Source organism: Pelophylax lessonae (assembly GCF_965119305.1).
Source record: "Pelophylax lessonae genome assembly, chromosome: 2".
NCBI classification, from domain to species: Eukaryota; Metazoa; Chordata; class Amphibia; order Anura; family Ranidae; genus Pelophylax; species Pelophylax lessonae.
The window spans coordinates 294,981,477-294,997,239 of NC_138769.1; the positions used below are offsets into that span (position 1 = coordinate 294,981,477).

General features: G+C 43.6%; 1 protein-coding gene across 1 annotated transcript in view; it reads left to right on the forward strand.

The window, feature by feature from the left end:
* Positions 1-8,559: 8,559 nt before the first annotated feature.
* ELAPOR1 (endosome-lysosome associated apoptosis and autophagy regulator 1) overlaps positions 8,560-15,763 on the forward strand; it is a 102,530-nt gene continuing 95,326 nt past the window's right edge. The window contains exon 1 of the mRNA XM_082245819.1: positions 8,560-8,765. Within this exon, the coding sequence (XP_082101945.1) occupies positions 8,649-8,765 (117 nt within the window). The 5' untranslated portion in view covers positions 8,560-8,648. The remainder of the gene's footprint in view (positions 8,766-15,763) is intronic.

Sequence of the window (15,763 nt, forward strand, 5' to 3'; positions counted from 1 at the left end):
GTAGGTGCACCGGAAGTGACGAGGGTATGGTTTTCTCATGGGTATGGTTTTTTCACGGAACACCGGCCTGCTGCTCCTCGTGTCCTGCTGCTGGTGGCTGCTGGCCTGGCTCGGCTGAGTCGGCTCCTCAGTCTGTCTGAGTCCTCCTCCACTCCTCTGCAGTGCTAAGTTGGCCTAGTTGGATTGCTGGCTCACTGGGCTGGCCTATGCTATGCTTGCTGCCAGTGCCAGACTCCAGAGAGACGCCAGTCGCCAGTGTGGACAGTGGCTTCCATCAAATAGCAACAACACAGCAAATACCTGTACACTCTGGTCATCACAGACAAAGAGAAGGCAGAGAAGCTGAAACAGTCCCTTCCTCCAGGTCTGTCTGTGAAAAAACGGAAGTAAATACATTCTTGTCCTTTGTTCAATAAAAAAAATGTAAAAAAAAAAAAAAAAAATAGCAACAACAAAGCTGTCAGACTGCAATAGAGGACAGCATGGTCCTAGCAGGGACCCGGGCCCCATCACCCTCAGTTACTACAAGCCTGTACTCAGCTCAAAAGTCCCAACCACAGCACATGACAAACTTCCTGTACGATTAATGTGGCCGCATGTCACCTAGGGTGGGGGCCCCATCTACATTGCATGTATGCTGCACTTACCATGATTGCTGCCTCCGTCTACCGCGGCTGCCTCACTTACCGTCTGGTCTGGTCCACGTCCACTCCCGACCGTCCCGGTCCCCGACAGGACAGACACACACAGTGTGGACAGCGGCAGCGTGACTGACACGTTACGCCCGGTCGCCCGCCAGTCACGCCACTCCCGCATGCGCTTTCGGCCAGGCTGGGGCGGGGCGGGCTGGTACGCACTCGCGCCATGCTGCGCACTCTCCCTGACGTCATTCCGCTGTGCACCGCCCCCTCCGCTCGCTCGTCTGGGCACCAGTCCGCCCAGCCCGCTCGCCGGCCCGCTGTGTGTTTAGAGGCGCTGCGTGGTGCGGCGGCAGGACGGACAGTTGTGCTAATGTGCTTATAAATTAATTGGGGGGGCACATGCGGGGGCACAGACTAATTTTGGTGGGGCCATGGCCCCCTCTGGCCCCCCCCTAGTGATGCCACTGGGAATATGCAGTTCAGTTTTGGGCACCAGTTCTCAAAAAGGATATCAGGGAACTGGAAACAGTGCAGAGAAGGGAAACCAAACTGATAAGAGGCATGGAGGAGCTCAGCTATGAGGAACGATTAGCTGAACTAAATTTATTCTCTTGAGAAGAGGAGATTAAGGGGGAAATGATCAACATGTATAAATACATAAGGGGTCCATATAGTGAAGTTGGTGTTGAGTCAATTTAAGGTCATCAAAGGACAAGGGGGCACTTTTTACGTCTAGAGGAAAAGAGATTTTGTCTGCAAAAATAGAAAGGTTTCTTCACAGTAAGAGCTGTGAAATTGTGGAATAGACTCACTCCAGAAGTGGTTCTGGCCAGCTCCCTCCTGGCCCTCCCTCCCACCGAGTGCCCCCACAGCAAGCAGCTTGCTATGGGGGAACCCGAGCTGCTGCTCTGTGTGTCCATTCAGACACAGAGCTGTGGCTCGGTCCCACCCCCTCTCTCTCTTCATTGGGTCACTGACTTTGATTGACAGCAGAGGGAGCCAATGGCACCACCTGCTCTGTCTCAGCCGATCAGGAGGGAGAGTCCGGGACAGCTCAGTCTCAGAAGGGGCACAGAATTTAATGAAAAGAACCTCTGTCCAACTGTTAAGCATGGGGGTGGATCAATCATGCTTTGGGGTTGTATTGCAGCTAATGGCACAGGGAACATCTCACGAGTAGAAGGAAAAATGGATTTCAGCAAATTTTGGATGGTAACTTGATGCCATCTTTGAAAAAGCTGAAGTTAAAGAGAGGATGGCTTCTACAAATGGATAATGATCCTAAACACACCTCAAAATCCACGGGGGATTACATCAAGAGGCGTAAACTGAAGGTTTTGCCATGGCCTTCACAATCTCCTGACCTCAACATAATTGAAAATCTTTGGATAGACCTTAAAAGAGCAGTGCGTGACAGACAGCCCAGAAATCTCAAAGAACTGGAAGACTTTTGTAAGGACGAATGGGCAAAGATACCTCAAACAAGAATTGAAAGACTCTTGGCTGGCTACAAAAAGCGTTTACAAGCTGTGATACTTGCCAAAGGTGGCAGTACAAGATATTAACTCTGCAGGGTGCCCAAACTGTTCCTGATCTTTGCTGACAGTATTAGGACAGGAGATGTACCAGGGGATTGGAAGAAAGCTAACGTGATTCCGATATTCAAAAAGGGCGAGAGGCATATCCCGGGAAATTATAGGCCTGTCAGTTTGACATCAATAGTATGTAAACTTCTGGAGGGGATGATAAGGGACTATATCGTAGAGTTTGCTAAAGACAACAACATCATCAGCAGTAATCAGCACGGGTTTACAAATGGGCGTTCTTGTCAAACCAATCTAATAACATTCTACGAGGAGGTGAGCTGTGAGCTAGATAGGGGGAGACCAGTGGATGTAGTGTACTTGGATTTCGCTAAGGCGTTTGATACAGTTCCCCACAAGCGCTTAATTTATAAAATAAGGTCTGCAGGTATCGACAGCAGGTTTTGCTCTTGGATACGGAATTGGCTTAAAGGGCGTGTCCAAAGAGTGGTAATAAACAGCGCATACTCAGACTGGTCTGAGGTAGTAAGCGGGGTGCCCCAGGGCTCAGTCCTGGGACCAACCTTGTTCAATTTATTCATAAACAACATTGAGGTCGGGATCAGTAGTTCGATATCAGTTTTTGCAGATGACACAAAATTGGCCAGGGCAATAACTGCACAGCATGAAGCAGATATCCTACAGAATGACCTGGACAAAATTACAGAGTGGGCAACGACATGGCAAATGAGGTTTAACGTGGAGAAGTGTAAGGTTTTGCACTTGGGGACTAAAAACATAAAAACACAATACACGTTAGGAGGGGAACCCTTGGGGGAATCAAAAATGGAGAAGGATCTGGGAGTCTTGGTTGATGATAGATTAGGCAACAGCATGCAATGTCAAGCGGCAGCTGCCAAAGCCAGCAGAATATTAGCATGCATAAAGAAAGGGATGTATTCCAGAGATAAGACTATAATCCTTCCACTTTATAAAACTCTGGTCCGACCGCATCTGGAGTATTTTGTCCAGTTCTGGTCGCCAGTCCTCAGGAGGGATGTGTTGGAGCTGGAGAGAGTCCAGAGAAGGGCAACTAAACTAATTAGGGGATTGGAGGACCTTGACTATGAAGAGCGTCTACAATCGCTCGATTTATTCTCCCTGGAGAAGAGACGTCTGAGGGGGGACATGATAGCAATTTATAAATATCCTAATGGGGATCCCAGCTTAGAAAAAAAGCTGTTCATTCGAAGGGATTGCATGAGGACTCGAGGGCATACAATGCGATTAGAGGAAAAGCGTTTTAACCTCAGGCAACGTGGGGGGTTCTTTACTGTTAGGGCTACAAGATTGTGGAATTCTCTACCACAAGAGGTGGTTTCTGCGGGTAGTATGGTGGCTTTCAAAAGACTCTTAGACTTACATCTCAAGGATCAGAACATTCAGGGGTATGTGAGATGATTACAGCCACACACACCTACACAGGTTGAACTGGATGGACTATTGTCTTTATTCAACCTCACCTACTATGTAACTATGTAACTATGTAACTTTTGCAGCCACCATTTTTTAGTTTTCTGTTATTTTGAAAGTGTAAATGATGGAAATAAAATCTAACTTTTGTTGACATATTATAAGAATGTCTAATCTGTAATTTGATGCCTTTTGGAGATTTTTCCATCTTTCCTTGGCTTCTTTATGCACATTAATACAAATTTTTACCTGGGGTGCCCAAACTTTCGATCACCACTGTAGGTGATCTATATAATTAACTTGGTGTTAAGTTTTTCCATTTATTTATTTATGTTGATTGAACTAAATGGACTTTAGGACTGTATTTTTTCAACCTGATTAACTAATAGTAACTATTCAACAGATTACATAAACTTTCAATTCAACATTCTCATTAATTCTTCATTCTTCGATTTAAACATTTTCATCCAATCAAAGGGGTGCTGGGGCTTCCCTCTCCAATATGGAGAAATCCACGGGGGCAGACAGGTCTGATGAACATGCATTCACATATTTTGTGTGCAGGCCCTAGACAAAAAGGGTTTTTTGGGCTGTTTTGTTGCCTGCCAAAAAACGGAGTCCCTCCACAACTCCCTGCTTATTTACCCTGGATCAGTGGCAGGAGGAGGTTGCCAAGCAACCTCTAGGTGGGATCCCAACTTAAAGGACCTTACATTCTCCTACACAATTTTTGGCAACACCAAAACATTGCTTTAAGGCTGCCTATTCAAATGACAGCACCAAAGCTGCAACATCAGTGTATTGCCTTAGTGCACCGAGTTGTCATTTAAAAGAAATGGCACAAGAAAGCACTTTGGAAGACCTTAGTAAACAAAATGCTACCATATTATAAAATGATCTATCTGAGCAGAGGGTGTCCTAAAACGTTTTGCAGCCCCAGCTGTCCTCTCCATCCACAAATAGGGATACTAGGTAATTACTTCTGCCATGTGAACATCTCCATTGACCATTGTGGGGTTTGACAGGATGCATCTGGGTCTTAGCTATTTGGGGTAGAGTCAATTAGTAAATGGAGTTCCATATCTTACTTCCAATATGAATCTAGTCGAGTCCTACTTCATTTTTATGGTCTATGAAGACTTCTTATTTTACTCTTCCTGGTATCTAAAAATTTCTAATGGTACTTTAGTAACGGGGACAATTTTCCCTGAATTCATCCTTTGAAACTTTTCATCTGTGTACGCCCTGAGTGGGGTGCCTAGTACACACAATCAGAAAATTGTCTGAAAAAGACCGCTTTCGAAGCAATCATCTGATAATCCGATCGTTAGTACAGCTTTCGAGAGCTGATCATGACAGTTCACCCAAAATTATCCAAAGCAACAAACATGAACATTTTTCACGTACAACACCAGATTGTATTATTTTTTGTTTAATCCGTACAGTTTTCATTCTAAAAAAATCGGAAGAGCAAGTCTATGCATGCTCAGAAACGAAAGAATACATTACAATACAATACAACACATTACATAACTTCTGAAGTTGTATTCTGTCATACGAGAATTTTCATAAGTGTACTAACCTCTTCATTTTCGAAGTGAGACTAGCATGCAAAAAAAAAAAAACGGACGATCATTCGTCCAATATTCTCATCATGTGTATGAGGCTTATGTTGTTTTTTTTTTGTTATTTTGTTTTGTTCCCTCTGTGCTTTTTGTACCAAGCTCTGCTGAGCATTTTAGGTGTGCTGTATTGTACCTTTTCTGCAAATTGCAACAAAAAGAATGTGAATGCTTTAGGAACATATTAAACAAATGCATCTCGCAGTGCATTCCTATGGGAAATAAATTTAGAAGAGACAAAGCCAAACCTGGCTGGCTAATGTTAAAAAACTTATTAGGGGTAAAAAAATGGCCTTCAAGAAGTATAAATCAGAGGGCACAGTATCGGCTTTCGAGCAATACAAGGAGGCAAATAAGAAAAGTAAATACGAAATCAAAATGGCTAAAATCAACTTTGAGACACAAATAGCGGAGGATAGTAAAAAGAACCCAAAGAAATTCTTTAAATATATCAACAGCAAAAAAACTAGGGCAGAGCATATTGCACACATAATTAACGATGATGGGAGGATGGTTACAGAGGACACTGAAAAAGCAACCGTGCTGAATGCTTTTTTCTCCTCAGTCTACACAGGAAAAGGAGGGGTACACTGACCATGACTGTATGGTTAGTAGTAATACACAGGACTTGCCGCTATGGCTAACAGAGGGTGAAATCAGGGAAAGGCTGGATAAACTTAACACAAATAAATCACCAGGCCCGGATGGCGTACATCCGAGAGTACTCAAAAAACTTAGTAAGACTATATCTAGACCACTGTTATGACAGGAAATGTACCAGGGGATTGGAGGAAAGCTAACGTGATACCGATATTCAAAAAAGGGCAGAGGCATGTCCCGGGAAATTATAGGCCTGTCAGTCTGACATTGATAGTATGTAAACTTCTGGAGGGGATGATAAGGGACTATATCGTAGAGTTTGCTAAAGACAACAACATTATCAGCTGTAATCAGCACGGGTTTACAAATGGGCGTTCTTGTCAAACCAATCTCTTAACATTCTACGAGGAGGTGAGCTGTGAGCTAGGCGTTTGATACAGTTCCCCACAAGCGCTTAATTTATAAAATAAGGTCTGCAGGCATCGACCGCAAAGGTTTGCTCTTGGATACGGAACTGGCTAAAAGGGCTTGTCCAAAGGGTGGTAATAAATAGCGCATACTCAGACTGGTCTGAGGTGGTAAGTGGGGTCCCCCAAGGCTCAGTCCTGGGACCAAGCCTGTTCAATTTATTCATAAACAGCATTGAGGACGGGATCAGTAGCTTTATATCAGTTTTTGCGGACGACACAAAATTGGGCAGGGCAATAACTACACAGCATGAAGCAGATATCGTACAGAATGACCTGGACAAAATAACAGAGTGGGCAACAACATGGCAAATGAGGTTTAATATGGAGAAGTGTAAGGTTTTGCACTTGGGGACTAAAAACACAAAAGCACAATACACTTTAGGGGGGGAACCTTTGGGGGAATCAAAAATTGAGAAAGATCTGGGAGTCTTGGTAGAGGATAGAGTAAGCAATAGCATGCAATGTCAAGCGGCAGCTGCCAAAGCCGGCAGAATATTAGCATGCATAAAGAAAGGGATGTATTCCAGAGATAAAACTATAATCCTACCACTTTATAAAACTCTGGTCCGACCGCATCTGGAGTATTCTGTCCAGTTCTGGTCGCCAGTCCTCAGGAGCGATGTGTTGGAGCTGGAGAGAGTCCAGAGAAGGGCAACTAAACTAATTAGGGGATTGGAGGACCTCAATTATGAAGAGCATCTGCAATTGCTTGATTTATTCTCCCTAGAGATGAGACGCCAGAGAGGGGACATGATAGCAATTTATAAATACCTCAATTGTGATCTCAGCATAGAAAAAAAGCTATTCAGTCGAAAATATTGCATGAGGACTCGAGGGCATACAATGCGATTAGAGGAGAAGCGCTTTAACCTCAGGCAACGAGGAGGGTTCTTTACTGTTATGTCTACAGGATTGTGGAATTCTCTACCACAAGAGGTGGTTTCTGCGGGAAGTATGGTTGCTTTCAAAAGACTCTTGGACGTACATCTCCATGATCAGAACATTCAGGGGTATGAGAGATGATTACAGCCACACACACCTACACAGGTTGAACTGGATGGACTATTGTCTTTATTCAACCTCAACTCAACCACTATGTATGAATGTCTTAAAAAAAATTAATAAAGGAATGGTACTGCAGGATGCTAATGTACGTTAACACACGTTACCGCAACGCACTGCAGCCTAAGCCACATTGTTGCTACTTTGAAATTGTAATACTCACTTGAAGTAGCACAATTTCAAAGTTGCAGGTCAGTGTGATTTCAGGTGCTACTTGAAAGACATCTGTGCAGCTTTATGCACAGATGTCTATTGAAGTCGCACCTGAAATCGGCAAAAGTAGTGCAGGAACTACTTTTTGCAAATCGGCGCGGTGCTGCAAAGTTGGTGTTGCACTGATTGAAAAGGGGCCATTGCCGGCAATAGGCTGTGACTTGTCATGCAATTTGACCTCTAATATCGCATGAAAAATCGCTTCAATGTGAACGAGGACTAAATGTTACCTGGTAGCAATTCAGTCACACTGCAATTGAATGGTGAAGGGGATGGGGTAGAATTACCAGAACTGAATTTGTGCTAAGTCCCATTGCGCTAGGCTCTGGCATTTAGTTGCAAGTGGAGGGCACAGGTGCACCTTCCAACCTATACTGACAGCCAAACTCTATGAGAGGCTGACAGCTGCTGGAGCTGGACAGTGCACCTAGTAGTGCTTATTTTGAGGGTGGTATGTATCGGGGGATGAATGCCTGGAATACAGACTGCTTGCAGGTCCGAGCATTCGTCCCTGGACGCATACTGCACTAAACATAATTACCACTAGTCAGCATTACAGCCAGGCAATTAGCATTTTCAGAAAAAGGTTGGCAAAGTAAGCATCTTTATTTTTATAATGTATACATTTATTACAACAAAGATTTCAGATAGGGTATAAAAGACTGACCAAAAATCAAACGTTCCTGTAAAATATTATATTGAGGAAGTCATCAAAACAGAACATATTTTGCTTTTGTTATTTTTTTTTTGCATTTCTTGCTTTTTTTTATAAAACTTTGCCATTTTTGTGGCTGATTTAAACAGCAGTGCTTGAGATTTTCATTTTACAAAGCACAAAAAATGTGGTAGTGAATAAGCTATAATCCAATGAGGCTAACAGGGCAGGGCTGATCCAGGGGAGTAGAGAGGTGTGACCCAATGCTAAATCCTTCCCTCTCCTTGATAACACATGAGAGCTGGAAGCACCTGTTCTTTACTGTACTACACCTCTCCCTCTTTCCCTACTTCTCCAGCAGACAGGTGTTGGGAAGGCAGGAGAAAACCATGCCTAAACCAACCATTTCTTCACCATACCATGGGCCAAGACACCTTCTCATCTGTGTGCTACTGGCTCTAAACTTCAACCTTCTCCAGGGGCAGTTACTTCATGCTTGCAAAGAGGTAAGAATTTCAAAGACAATCCTTAAGATTTAAAAAGTCAATTTTGGTACTTGCTTTTTTTTTTTTTTTTTTATGGATTACGTCAGCTCTGTAGAATCCTGGTCTAAGACCGATGGGAAAGGGTTAACAAGCCTTAGATAAATAAGGGATGCAGAGGGTTGTGCAAGCCCATGGATACCTGACAGCTGTTACAGGTCACATTGTCTTGAGTGTTTTGCAGGCTGTTCTCTGATGATTAATATGTTCATGAGCTACCTAGTATGGATCAGGTTACTACCTTCCATGCAGCTCTTTGTGAGCTGGGTTTTGATTTTAAAATTGCACATTGAAGTAACCTGCAACAAAATGTGACCATAAATGGCAATTTTAAAAAATGGCAAACCCACTAAGAAAAATAGTAACTTGATCAATATTTAAAAATCAGTCAATTAGCACTCTTATCTAAGATCAAACACCGATTGGCTATTACGGGTTTCTGTGTTTTGCATCTTCCCATTGTTTTCACACTATTGTAAGCCCTGTTTTACACCAGTGTGGCTTTGAAATCCTGCTACTTCATTGTGATTTCATAGCTGCCCGATCAGTGCGATTTATTTTATTTATTTATTTATTTTTTTTCATGGGCCATTTAAGGCTCGGTTCACACATATGCGATGCGGAACCCTGCGAATCCACTGCGGGTTCCCACATCGCATTGAAATCGCAGGCAGTTCACACTGCCATATGCGAATCGCTGGGGGTGTCAATGCAAAGTTAACGACACCCCCGGATCAGTTCACATATCGCCGTGCAGACATGAATCAGATTGCATTGGTGTGAACCACCATGCAATCTGATCCTGCTTCAGACCCTAAAAAGGGTCCTGTGCGTGTTCTGTCCGAATCAGATGCAAATTTAGCCATACAATCTGTATGGCTGAATTTGCATCGCACAGACATTGCATGTGATTTTTCAGAGCAGTGTGCTCCGAATCACATGCAATGTCTGTCATCGCTATGGTGTGAACCGAGGCTTGTTGCGACTTCATTTAACAGAAGTCAATGCAAGTTGCAGTGAAATCGCAAAAGAGTAGTGTAGGAACACTGCAACAATTTGAATGGTTCTATTGCCGCAAAGGGGGGGGGGGGGGGGGAGTGACGCGTCATGCAATTTTTTTTTTTTTTAACTGTCAAATCTAACTGGTGTGAACTAGGACTCATATAGAAGTCTAAAGAAAAAAGCATATTAAATACAAAGTACATATCTACAGGTAAAAACAATCAATACAAGGTGCTTTAAGCTATACGTTGATTTATTAGTCCAATGCTGATGCTGTATAAGTTATTTTAATTGTTGGTCACCCAGGGGAGGACTGGGCCAGGGGGCAGGGAGGCAATTGCCCCCTGGGCTGCTCTGATGCCCTGTAAAAAGGCTGAACAACTTCTGCCACAGACATGCCTAAAGGATTCCTGGTGAAGAGAAGTAAAAAGTCCCTGCCGCTGACCTACTGAGTGTGGGATGAAGACAAGGACAGGCTCAGGAGAGGGAGAGTGGGAGGGGGGCTGAGTCCTTGCACCATGGACCTCTGGTTTGTACTTGCCCCCTGGGCCAAAAGTTGCCAGTCAGCCCCTGCTATCACTACCCTATAATTGGATAGTTTGTTGCTGAAAATCTATCTATCTATCTATCTAGCTGTCTAAAGCTGGATACACACTATACAATGATCTCTTTTTCCTTTTTTAGATCTACCAAAACCATATACTATGAGGTCAAACCTAAACACTTTAAATTTGTATGCAATCAGGCAGGCCCTTGCACTACACAGTTGAAGGGAAATCTAACAACAAAAGTTGTATAGTGTGTGTCCAGCTTAAGGCTGGGTTCACTAGCGATGGGCTCTGTGTTTTCGAGTTTGCGCGTGCCCGATCCCACCAGGAAGCCAACACTGTACTCCGCTAATCACAGGCAGTGAGACATTTCCCGATCCGCAGCTGCACAGAATGGTAAATATCCCACTGCCTGTGATTAGCGGAGTGCAGTGTCTGCTTCCTGGTGGGATCGGGCACGTGGGAACTGGAACACACGGAGCCCATCTCTAGGGTTCACACTTATGCGAGATGGATCCAGGTCCCCCCCCCCCCACCCATCCAATTCGCATGACAGGAGAGTGCGACTGGCTTTCAAATGGAGCCGGTTCACACAGCTCCAGGGCGGCCCTCAAGGAGCATACAATCTAAAGTCCATAACTCACATTCATACACACGCCAGCATGTTTTTGGAAAGTGGGAGGAAACCCATGCAGGCACAAGGGAGAACATGCAAACTATGTGCGTGTAAAAAATAATGCAGAATTTGCTGAGTAGTTATCAGTGGAAAATTGGCAAGCTCTTTACTCAACATCGTTGTGCTCAGACTAGAATTTGTATTGTATTGAAGTGGAGAAACACTTTCCTTTCCTTCAATGGTCCCATCCCTTTCTGGCATCTTCTTTTGGTTACCAGTCTCTGGCGGTTCTTATTGGCTGGCTCTAGATGACGACACTCCTTATGTGCCGGAGAACACTGCAAACAGGGATATAGATGTATTTTATTGCAGAAAAGACGTTGCATGTCTCTTCTACAATAAAGAGCCGCCTGCTCGTTGTTTGTGACAGCAGAACTTTAATTCTGCTACAAGCACAAGAAATACACATACATATGCTACATTAATCTGTAAACTGCCTAATGTCCAGGCCCTGTATTCTTAGTGATAGGTTCCCTTAAACTAAACCTGTCACATGACAAATTTAGGGAATTCCGGCAGAAAATGCTAGTCGCCTGGCTATTCTGCTGACCCACTGGCTTCAGTATTTTCTGAGTGAGATGAAACAAAAACGTCAGAGTTTTGAGAATAGTCAGAATTCCTTATCTGCATCTGTTCCCCCATCAGTGACTTAAAGAGGTTGATTTACTTAAACTGGTGAGTGCAAAATTTGGTGCACCTCTGCATAAAAACCAATCAGCTTCCAGCTTTTTTTTTTTTTTTTTGTCCAAGCTTAAGCCCCGGTTCACATTTGTGCGATTGCGGAGATCGCATGTAATTCAGAGCGCACTACTCCTAAATTACATGCGATCTCATGTGCGGTGCGAATTTCAGCCATACACTTTGTATGGCTGAATTCGCACCGCATCCGCACTAAACTCGCACATGAGGCTTTTTTTTTATTCACAGCAGAATCAGATCGCATGGTGGTTCACAGTAGTGCAATCCGATTCTGTGCGAACTTGCAGATCGCACTGCGATATGCGATCGCAACTGGGGGTGTCGTTAACTTTTAATTGACACCCCCTGCGTATCGCATATGGCAGTGTGAACTGCCAGGGGTGTGAATGCGATGCGGGATCACGCTGCATATTCACAGCGTTCCCGCATTGCACAAATGTGAACCGGCACTAACTGAACAAGTTTGAAATTAGAAGCTGATTGGGTAACCGTATCATGGTCAGCTGCACCAGATTTTGCACTCCCCTGTTTTAGTAAATCAACCCCAAAGTATTGAGGACACTGTGCCAGCATATCAGCTGAGCAGCTAGCATTTTCTAACTAATAGCTCACTAATGGCAGTCTCTGTGTTTATTGCATGAAAGGGTAACATTGCAAATGTCTGTGTTTTTTTTTTTTTTGTTTGTTTTTTGTTTTTTTTTTTTGTTTTTACATAAAGTATAACTAAAGGCAAAACTTCTTCTTTTTTTTTTTTTTTTTTGCAAGTAAAAGAAAATCCCAAATTTTGGGTTGTCCCCAAAAAATTAGTAGATGGAAATCCTTCAATGGGAACCCTTGGGTCCCCAAGGAATTCCCTTAATTTGCAGGGATTTCTTCTCACATTCGGTTTGGCTACGGGGCGGGAAGTGAAGGGAACTCTCCGCTATGGGTCACAGATGGCGAAAACAAAATCTTACTGGGATATAACCCTCCTTTTGCTCCATCCAAAATGAAAAAACGTTTTGCCTATTCTACTTTAATGGGACCCTGTCCAGATAATATGAGTGTCAATTTTGCTGACTTATTTTTGGGGTTACCCTCATCAGTGCCGTATCGCTTAGAGAGTCCCTGACTGGCATGCAGGATATCTAAAACATGACTGCTATGGCGCCTGCACCTTCAAAAAAGTGTGCAACAGCGGATCTTAATTTTGCACCCAGACATTGTACTTTAAAAAGGGATAACCTTTCTCATTTATGATAAAATATATCTACCTTTTTTATTTGTAAGACCTAGCTACCATCTGTGTCTGCTTGAAGATTTAGGGCTTGTTCACACAAATGTACTTAAGTGGTACTAAACCCACAGCAGTAAAATCCGTCTGTATAGGCAGTAAAGCATGCTTGTTATATACAGTATGTGTTATTTATGTGGAACCTAAGAGGTTAATCCTCTGCATTCTGTATCAAGTCTGTTTGATCATGTATCTCTGATCCTCCTCCTTCTTTCACTGTCTCCAAAAAAGAACCTGATATTTACAGAGCAAGGGGACGGGCTGCACATGCTCAGTTTGCTGTGTATTGCTAGAGAGGTTTTTTTTTTTCTTGGGAGAGTGCATGTGATCAGCACAGGGCCAATCAGCACTGTCCAGACAGAAGATCAGGGGAAGATGAAAACTCCTCTTACAAGCTTTACTAGGAACTGATATGATGAAGTCAAGGCTGCTATATATACTGCTGATGAGAAAAGGTATTTACCAGTTTCTATTTATTAACCACTTGCCCACCAGCCGCCCTATACACAGCGGCATACCTGTATGGCGGTTCGCGCTCCCAGTGGGGAAGTCAGTTCATGGGGCCTGCGGCCGCGATCGCCGCCCGTCATCCACAATCGCTCCCCGTAAAGAGAGAACGGCGGGCTGCTGTTGAAAGCACAGCAGACCGTTGTTCTCTTTTGAATCAATGCAGAGCGCCTGTGTTCCTCTTATTTAGAAACACAGGTCTCTATGTTGATTGCACAAGCCCCCCCCCCACAGTTAGAAAACACTCCCTAGGCTCACATTTAACCCTTTGATCACCCCTGGGTTAACCCCTTCCTTGCCAGTGTCATTATTCCAGTAACCGTGCATATTTTTAGCACTGATTACTGTAGTAATGTCACGGGTCCCCCATAAGTGTCATAAATGTCAGTTAGCGGTCCGATCTGTGCGCCGCAATGTCGCAGTCCCGCTAAAAATCGCTGATCGCCGCCATTACTAGTAAAAAAAAATGAATAAATAAATAAAAATGACATAAATCTTTCCCCTAGTTTGTACACAAGATAACTTTTTTTTTTTTTTTTTTTTTTTTTTTACCAAAGTATGTAGCAGAATACAAATTGGCCTAAAATTATAAAAAAAAAAATGTTTTCAATTTTTTTTTTTTTTTTTTTAGGGGGAATCTTCTATAGCAGAAAGTTTAAAAATCTTGTTTTTTTTTTTTTTTTTTTCTTTTTCAGAATTGTCACTCTTTTTTTGTTTATATCGTAAAAAATAAAAATCGCACAGGTGATCAAATACCACCAGAAGAAAGCTCTATTTGTGGGGAAAAAAAGTACATTAATTTTTTTTTTTTTTTTTTTTTTGGGATACATCATCGAACGACCACGCAATTGTGCCGAATCACAAAAAAATGGCCTGGTCATTAAGGGGGAAAATCTTCTGTCCAGAAGTGGTTCAAATAATTGCATTTTCATGTTGTGTATAATGTGGGAGACCAGATAGAGTGAATGAAGGCTCCTGGGTTTAGTAACACTTTTTAAGTGCGCACTTACACGTGGGAGCTGTGTTTGTCCGCACAGGATGCATGAGTATTTCATGTGTCCCTGTGCAGACAGTCCCATTCATGTCAGCAGCTGCATGGGCACAACTGCTACTCCAATTTGACATCCATGTGGGTGTACGTTCCCTAACGCAGCATTGTGAGTTCAGGGACAGGCACCTGCAAATTGAGAGCAGAAGCTGTGTTCCAACTGACCTGAAAAGGCTGCACACTGACCTCAGATGTGTGTATGCTTAAAGCGGAGTTCCAGCCAAAAGGGTAAGCTCCGCTTGTCTGCACTCCACCCCCCCCCCCCTACTGCCACATTTTGGCACTTTTGGGCGGAAGGGGGAGCGGGTACCTGGTCTTGACAGGTGCCTGCTCCCACTTCTGGGTAAGATCGCTGTGTCGGTGATCTGCATCATTTCTGGCTCCTTCTCCTTCTCCCCCCCCCCCGCTGCCTTCTGGGAGACACACCGGTCCCAGAAGACAACGGGACCATTTAGAAAGCACAGCATGACGCGCTCATGCGCAGTAGGAAACAGGCTGTCTCCCTTACTCCAGATGCCAGAGCCTGCACCCAAAGCCGATTCACGAATCAGCTAGAGGTGCCAACATCACAGGATTCCCTGGACAAGTAAGTGTCCTTATGTTAAGTTAGCAGCTACAGTATTTGTAGCTGCTGTCTTTTTTTTTTTTTTTTTTTTATAGGCTGGAACCCCTCTTTAAGTACACCCATGTGAACAAGGCCTAGGGCCCCATTCAGATATCACATTGCGGGAATGAGTTTTCACGCTTGTGATTCTAAAAGTGCGATTTCTACATCACTTCAGTGGGCTGGCTTTTGCGCAATTGACGCCCAAATCAAGCTCCTTCTCCTTTTTAGGAAACCAGCTTAGTGCGATTTTTAAATGCACGTTTTGCCTCCGTCACGGCAGAATCCCACGGCGTTTGGAGTGCAAGAATATTGGCACCCAAACACGCATTGTGCATTTTGCTGCAAATTCTGACTGCGATTCCAGATTGCCTAATGTGAACATGGCCTAACATTTTACATCATTGTAAATCTATTGACAAGGAGTATTGCAAAGATAAAAACATGATGTTTTATTTTTAAACCAAAACTGTAGCAGGCTTTATCGCACTCCATTTTTTTTCTAGAAGTTTGATTGCCCCAGATACTCTCTGGGCAGCACATTGGTTATCACTTTCACCTGGCAGCACTAGGCTTGTTGGTTCTAATCCCAACCAAGGCACTAC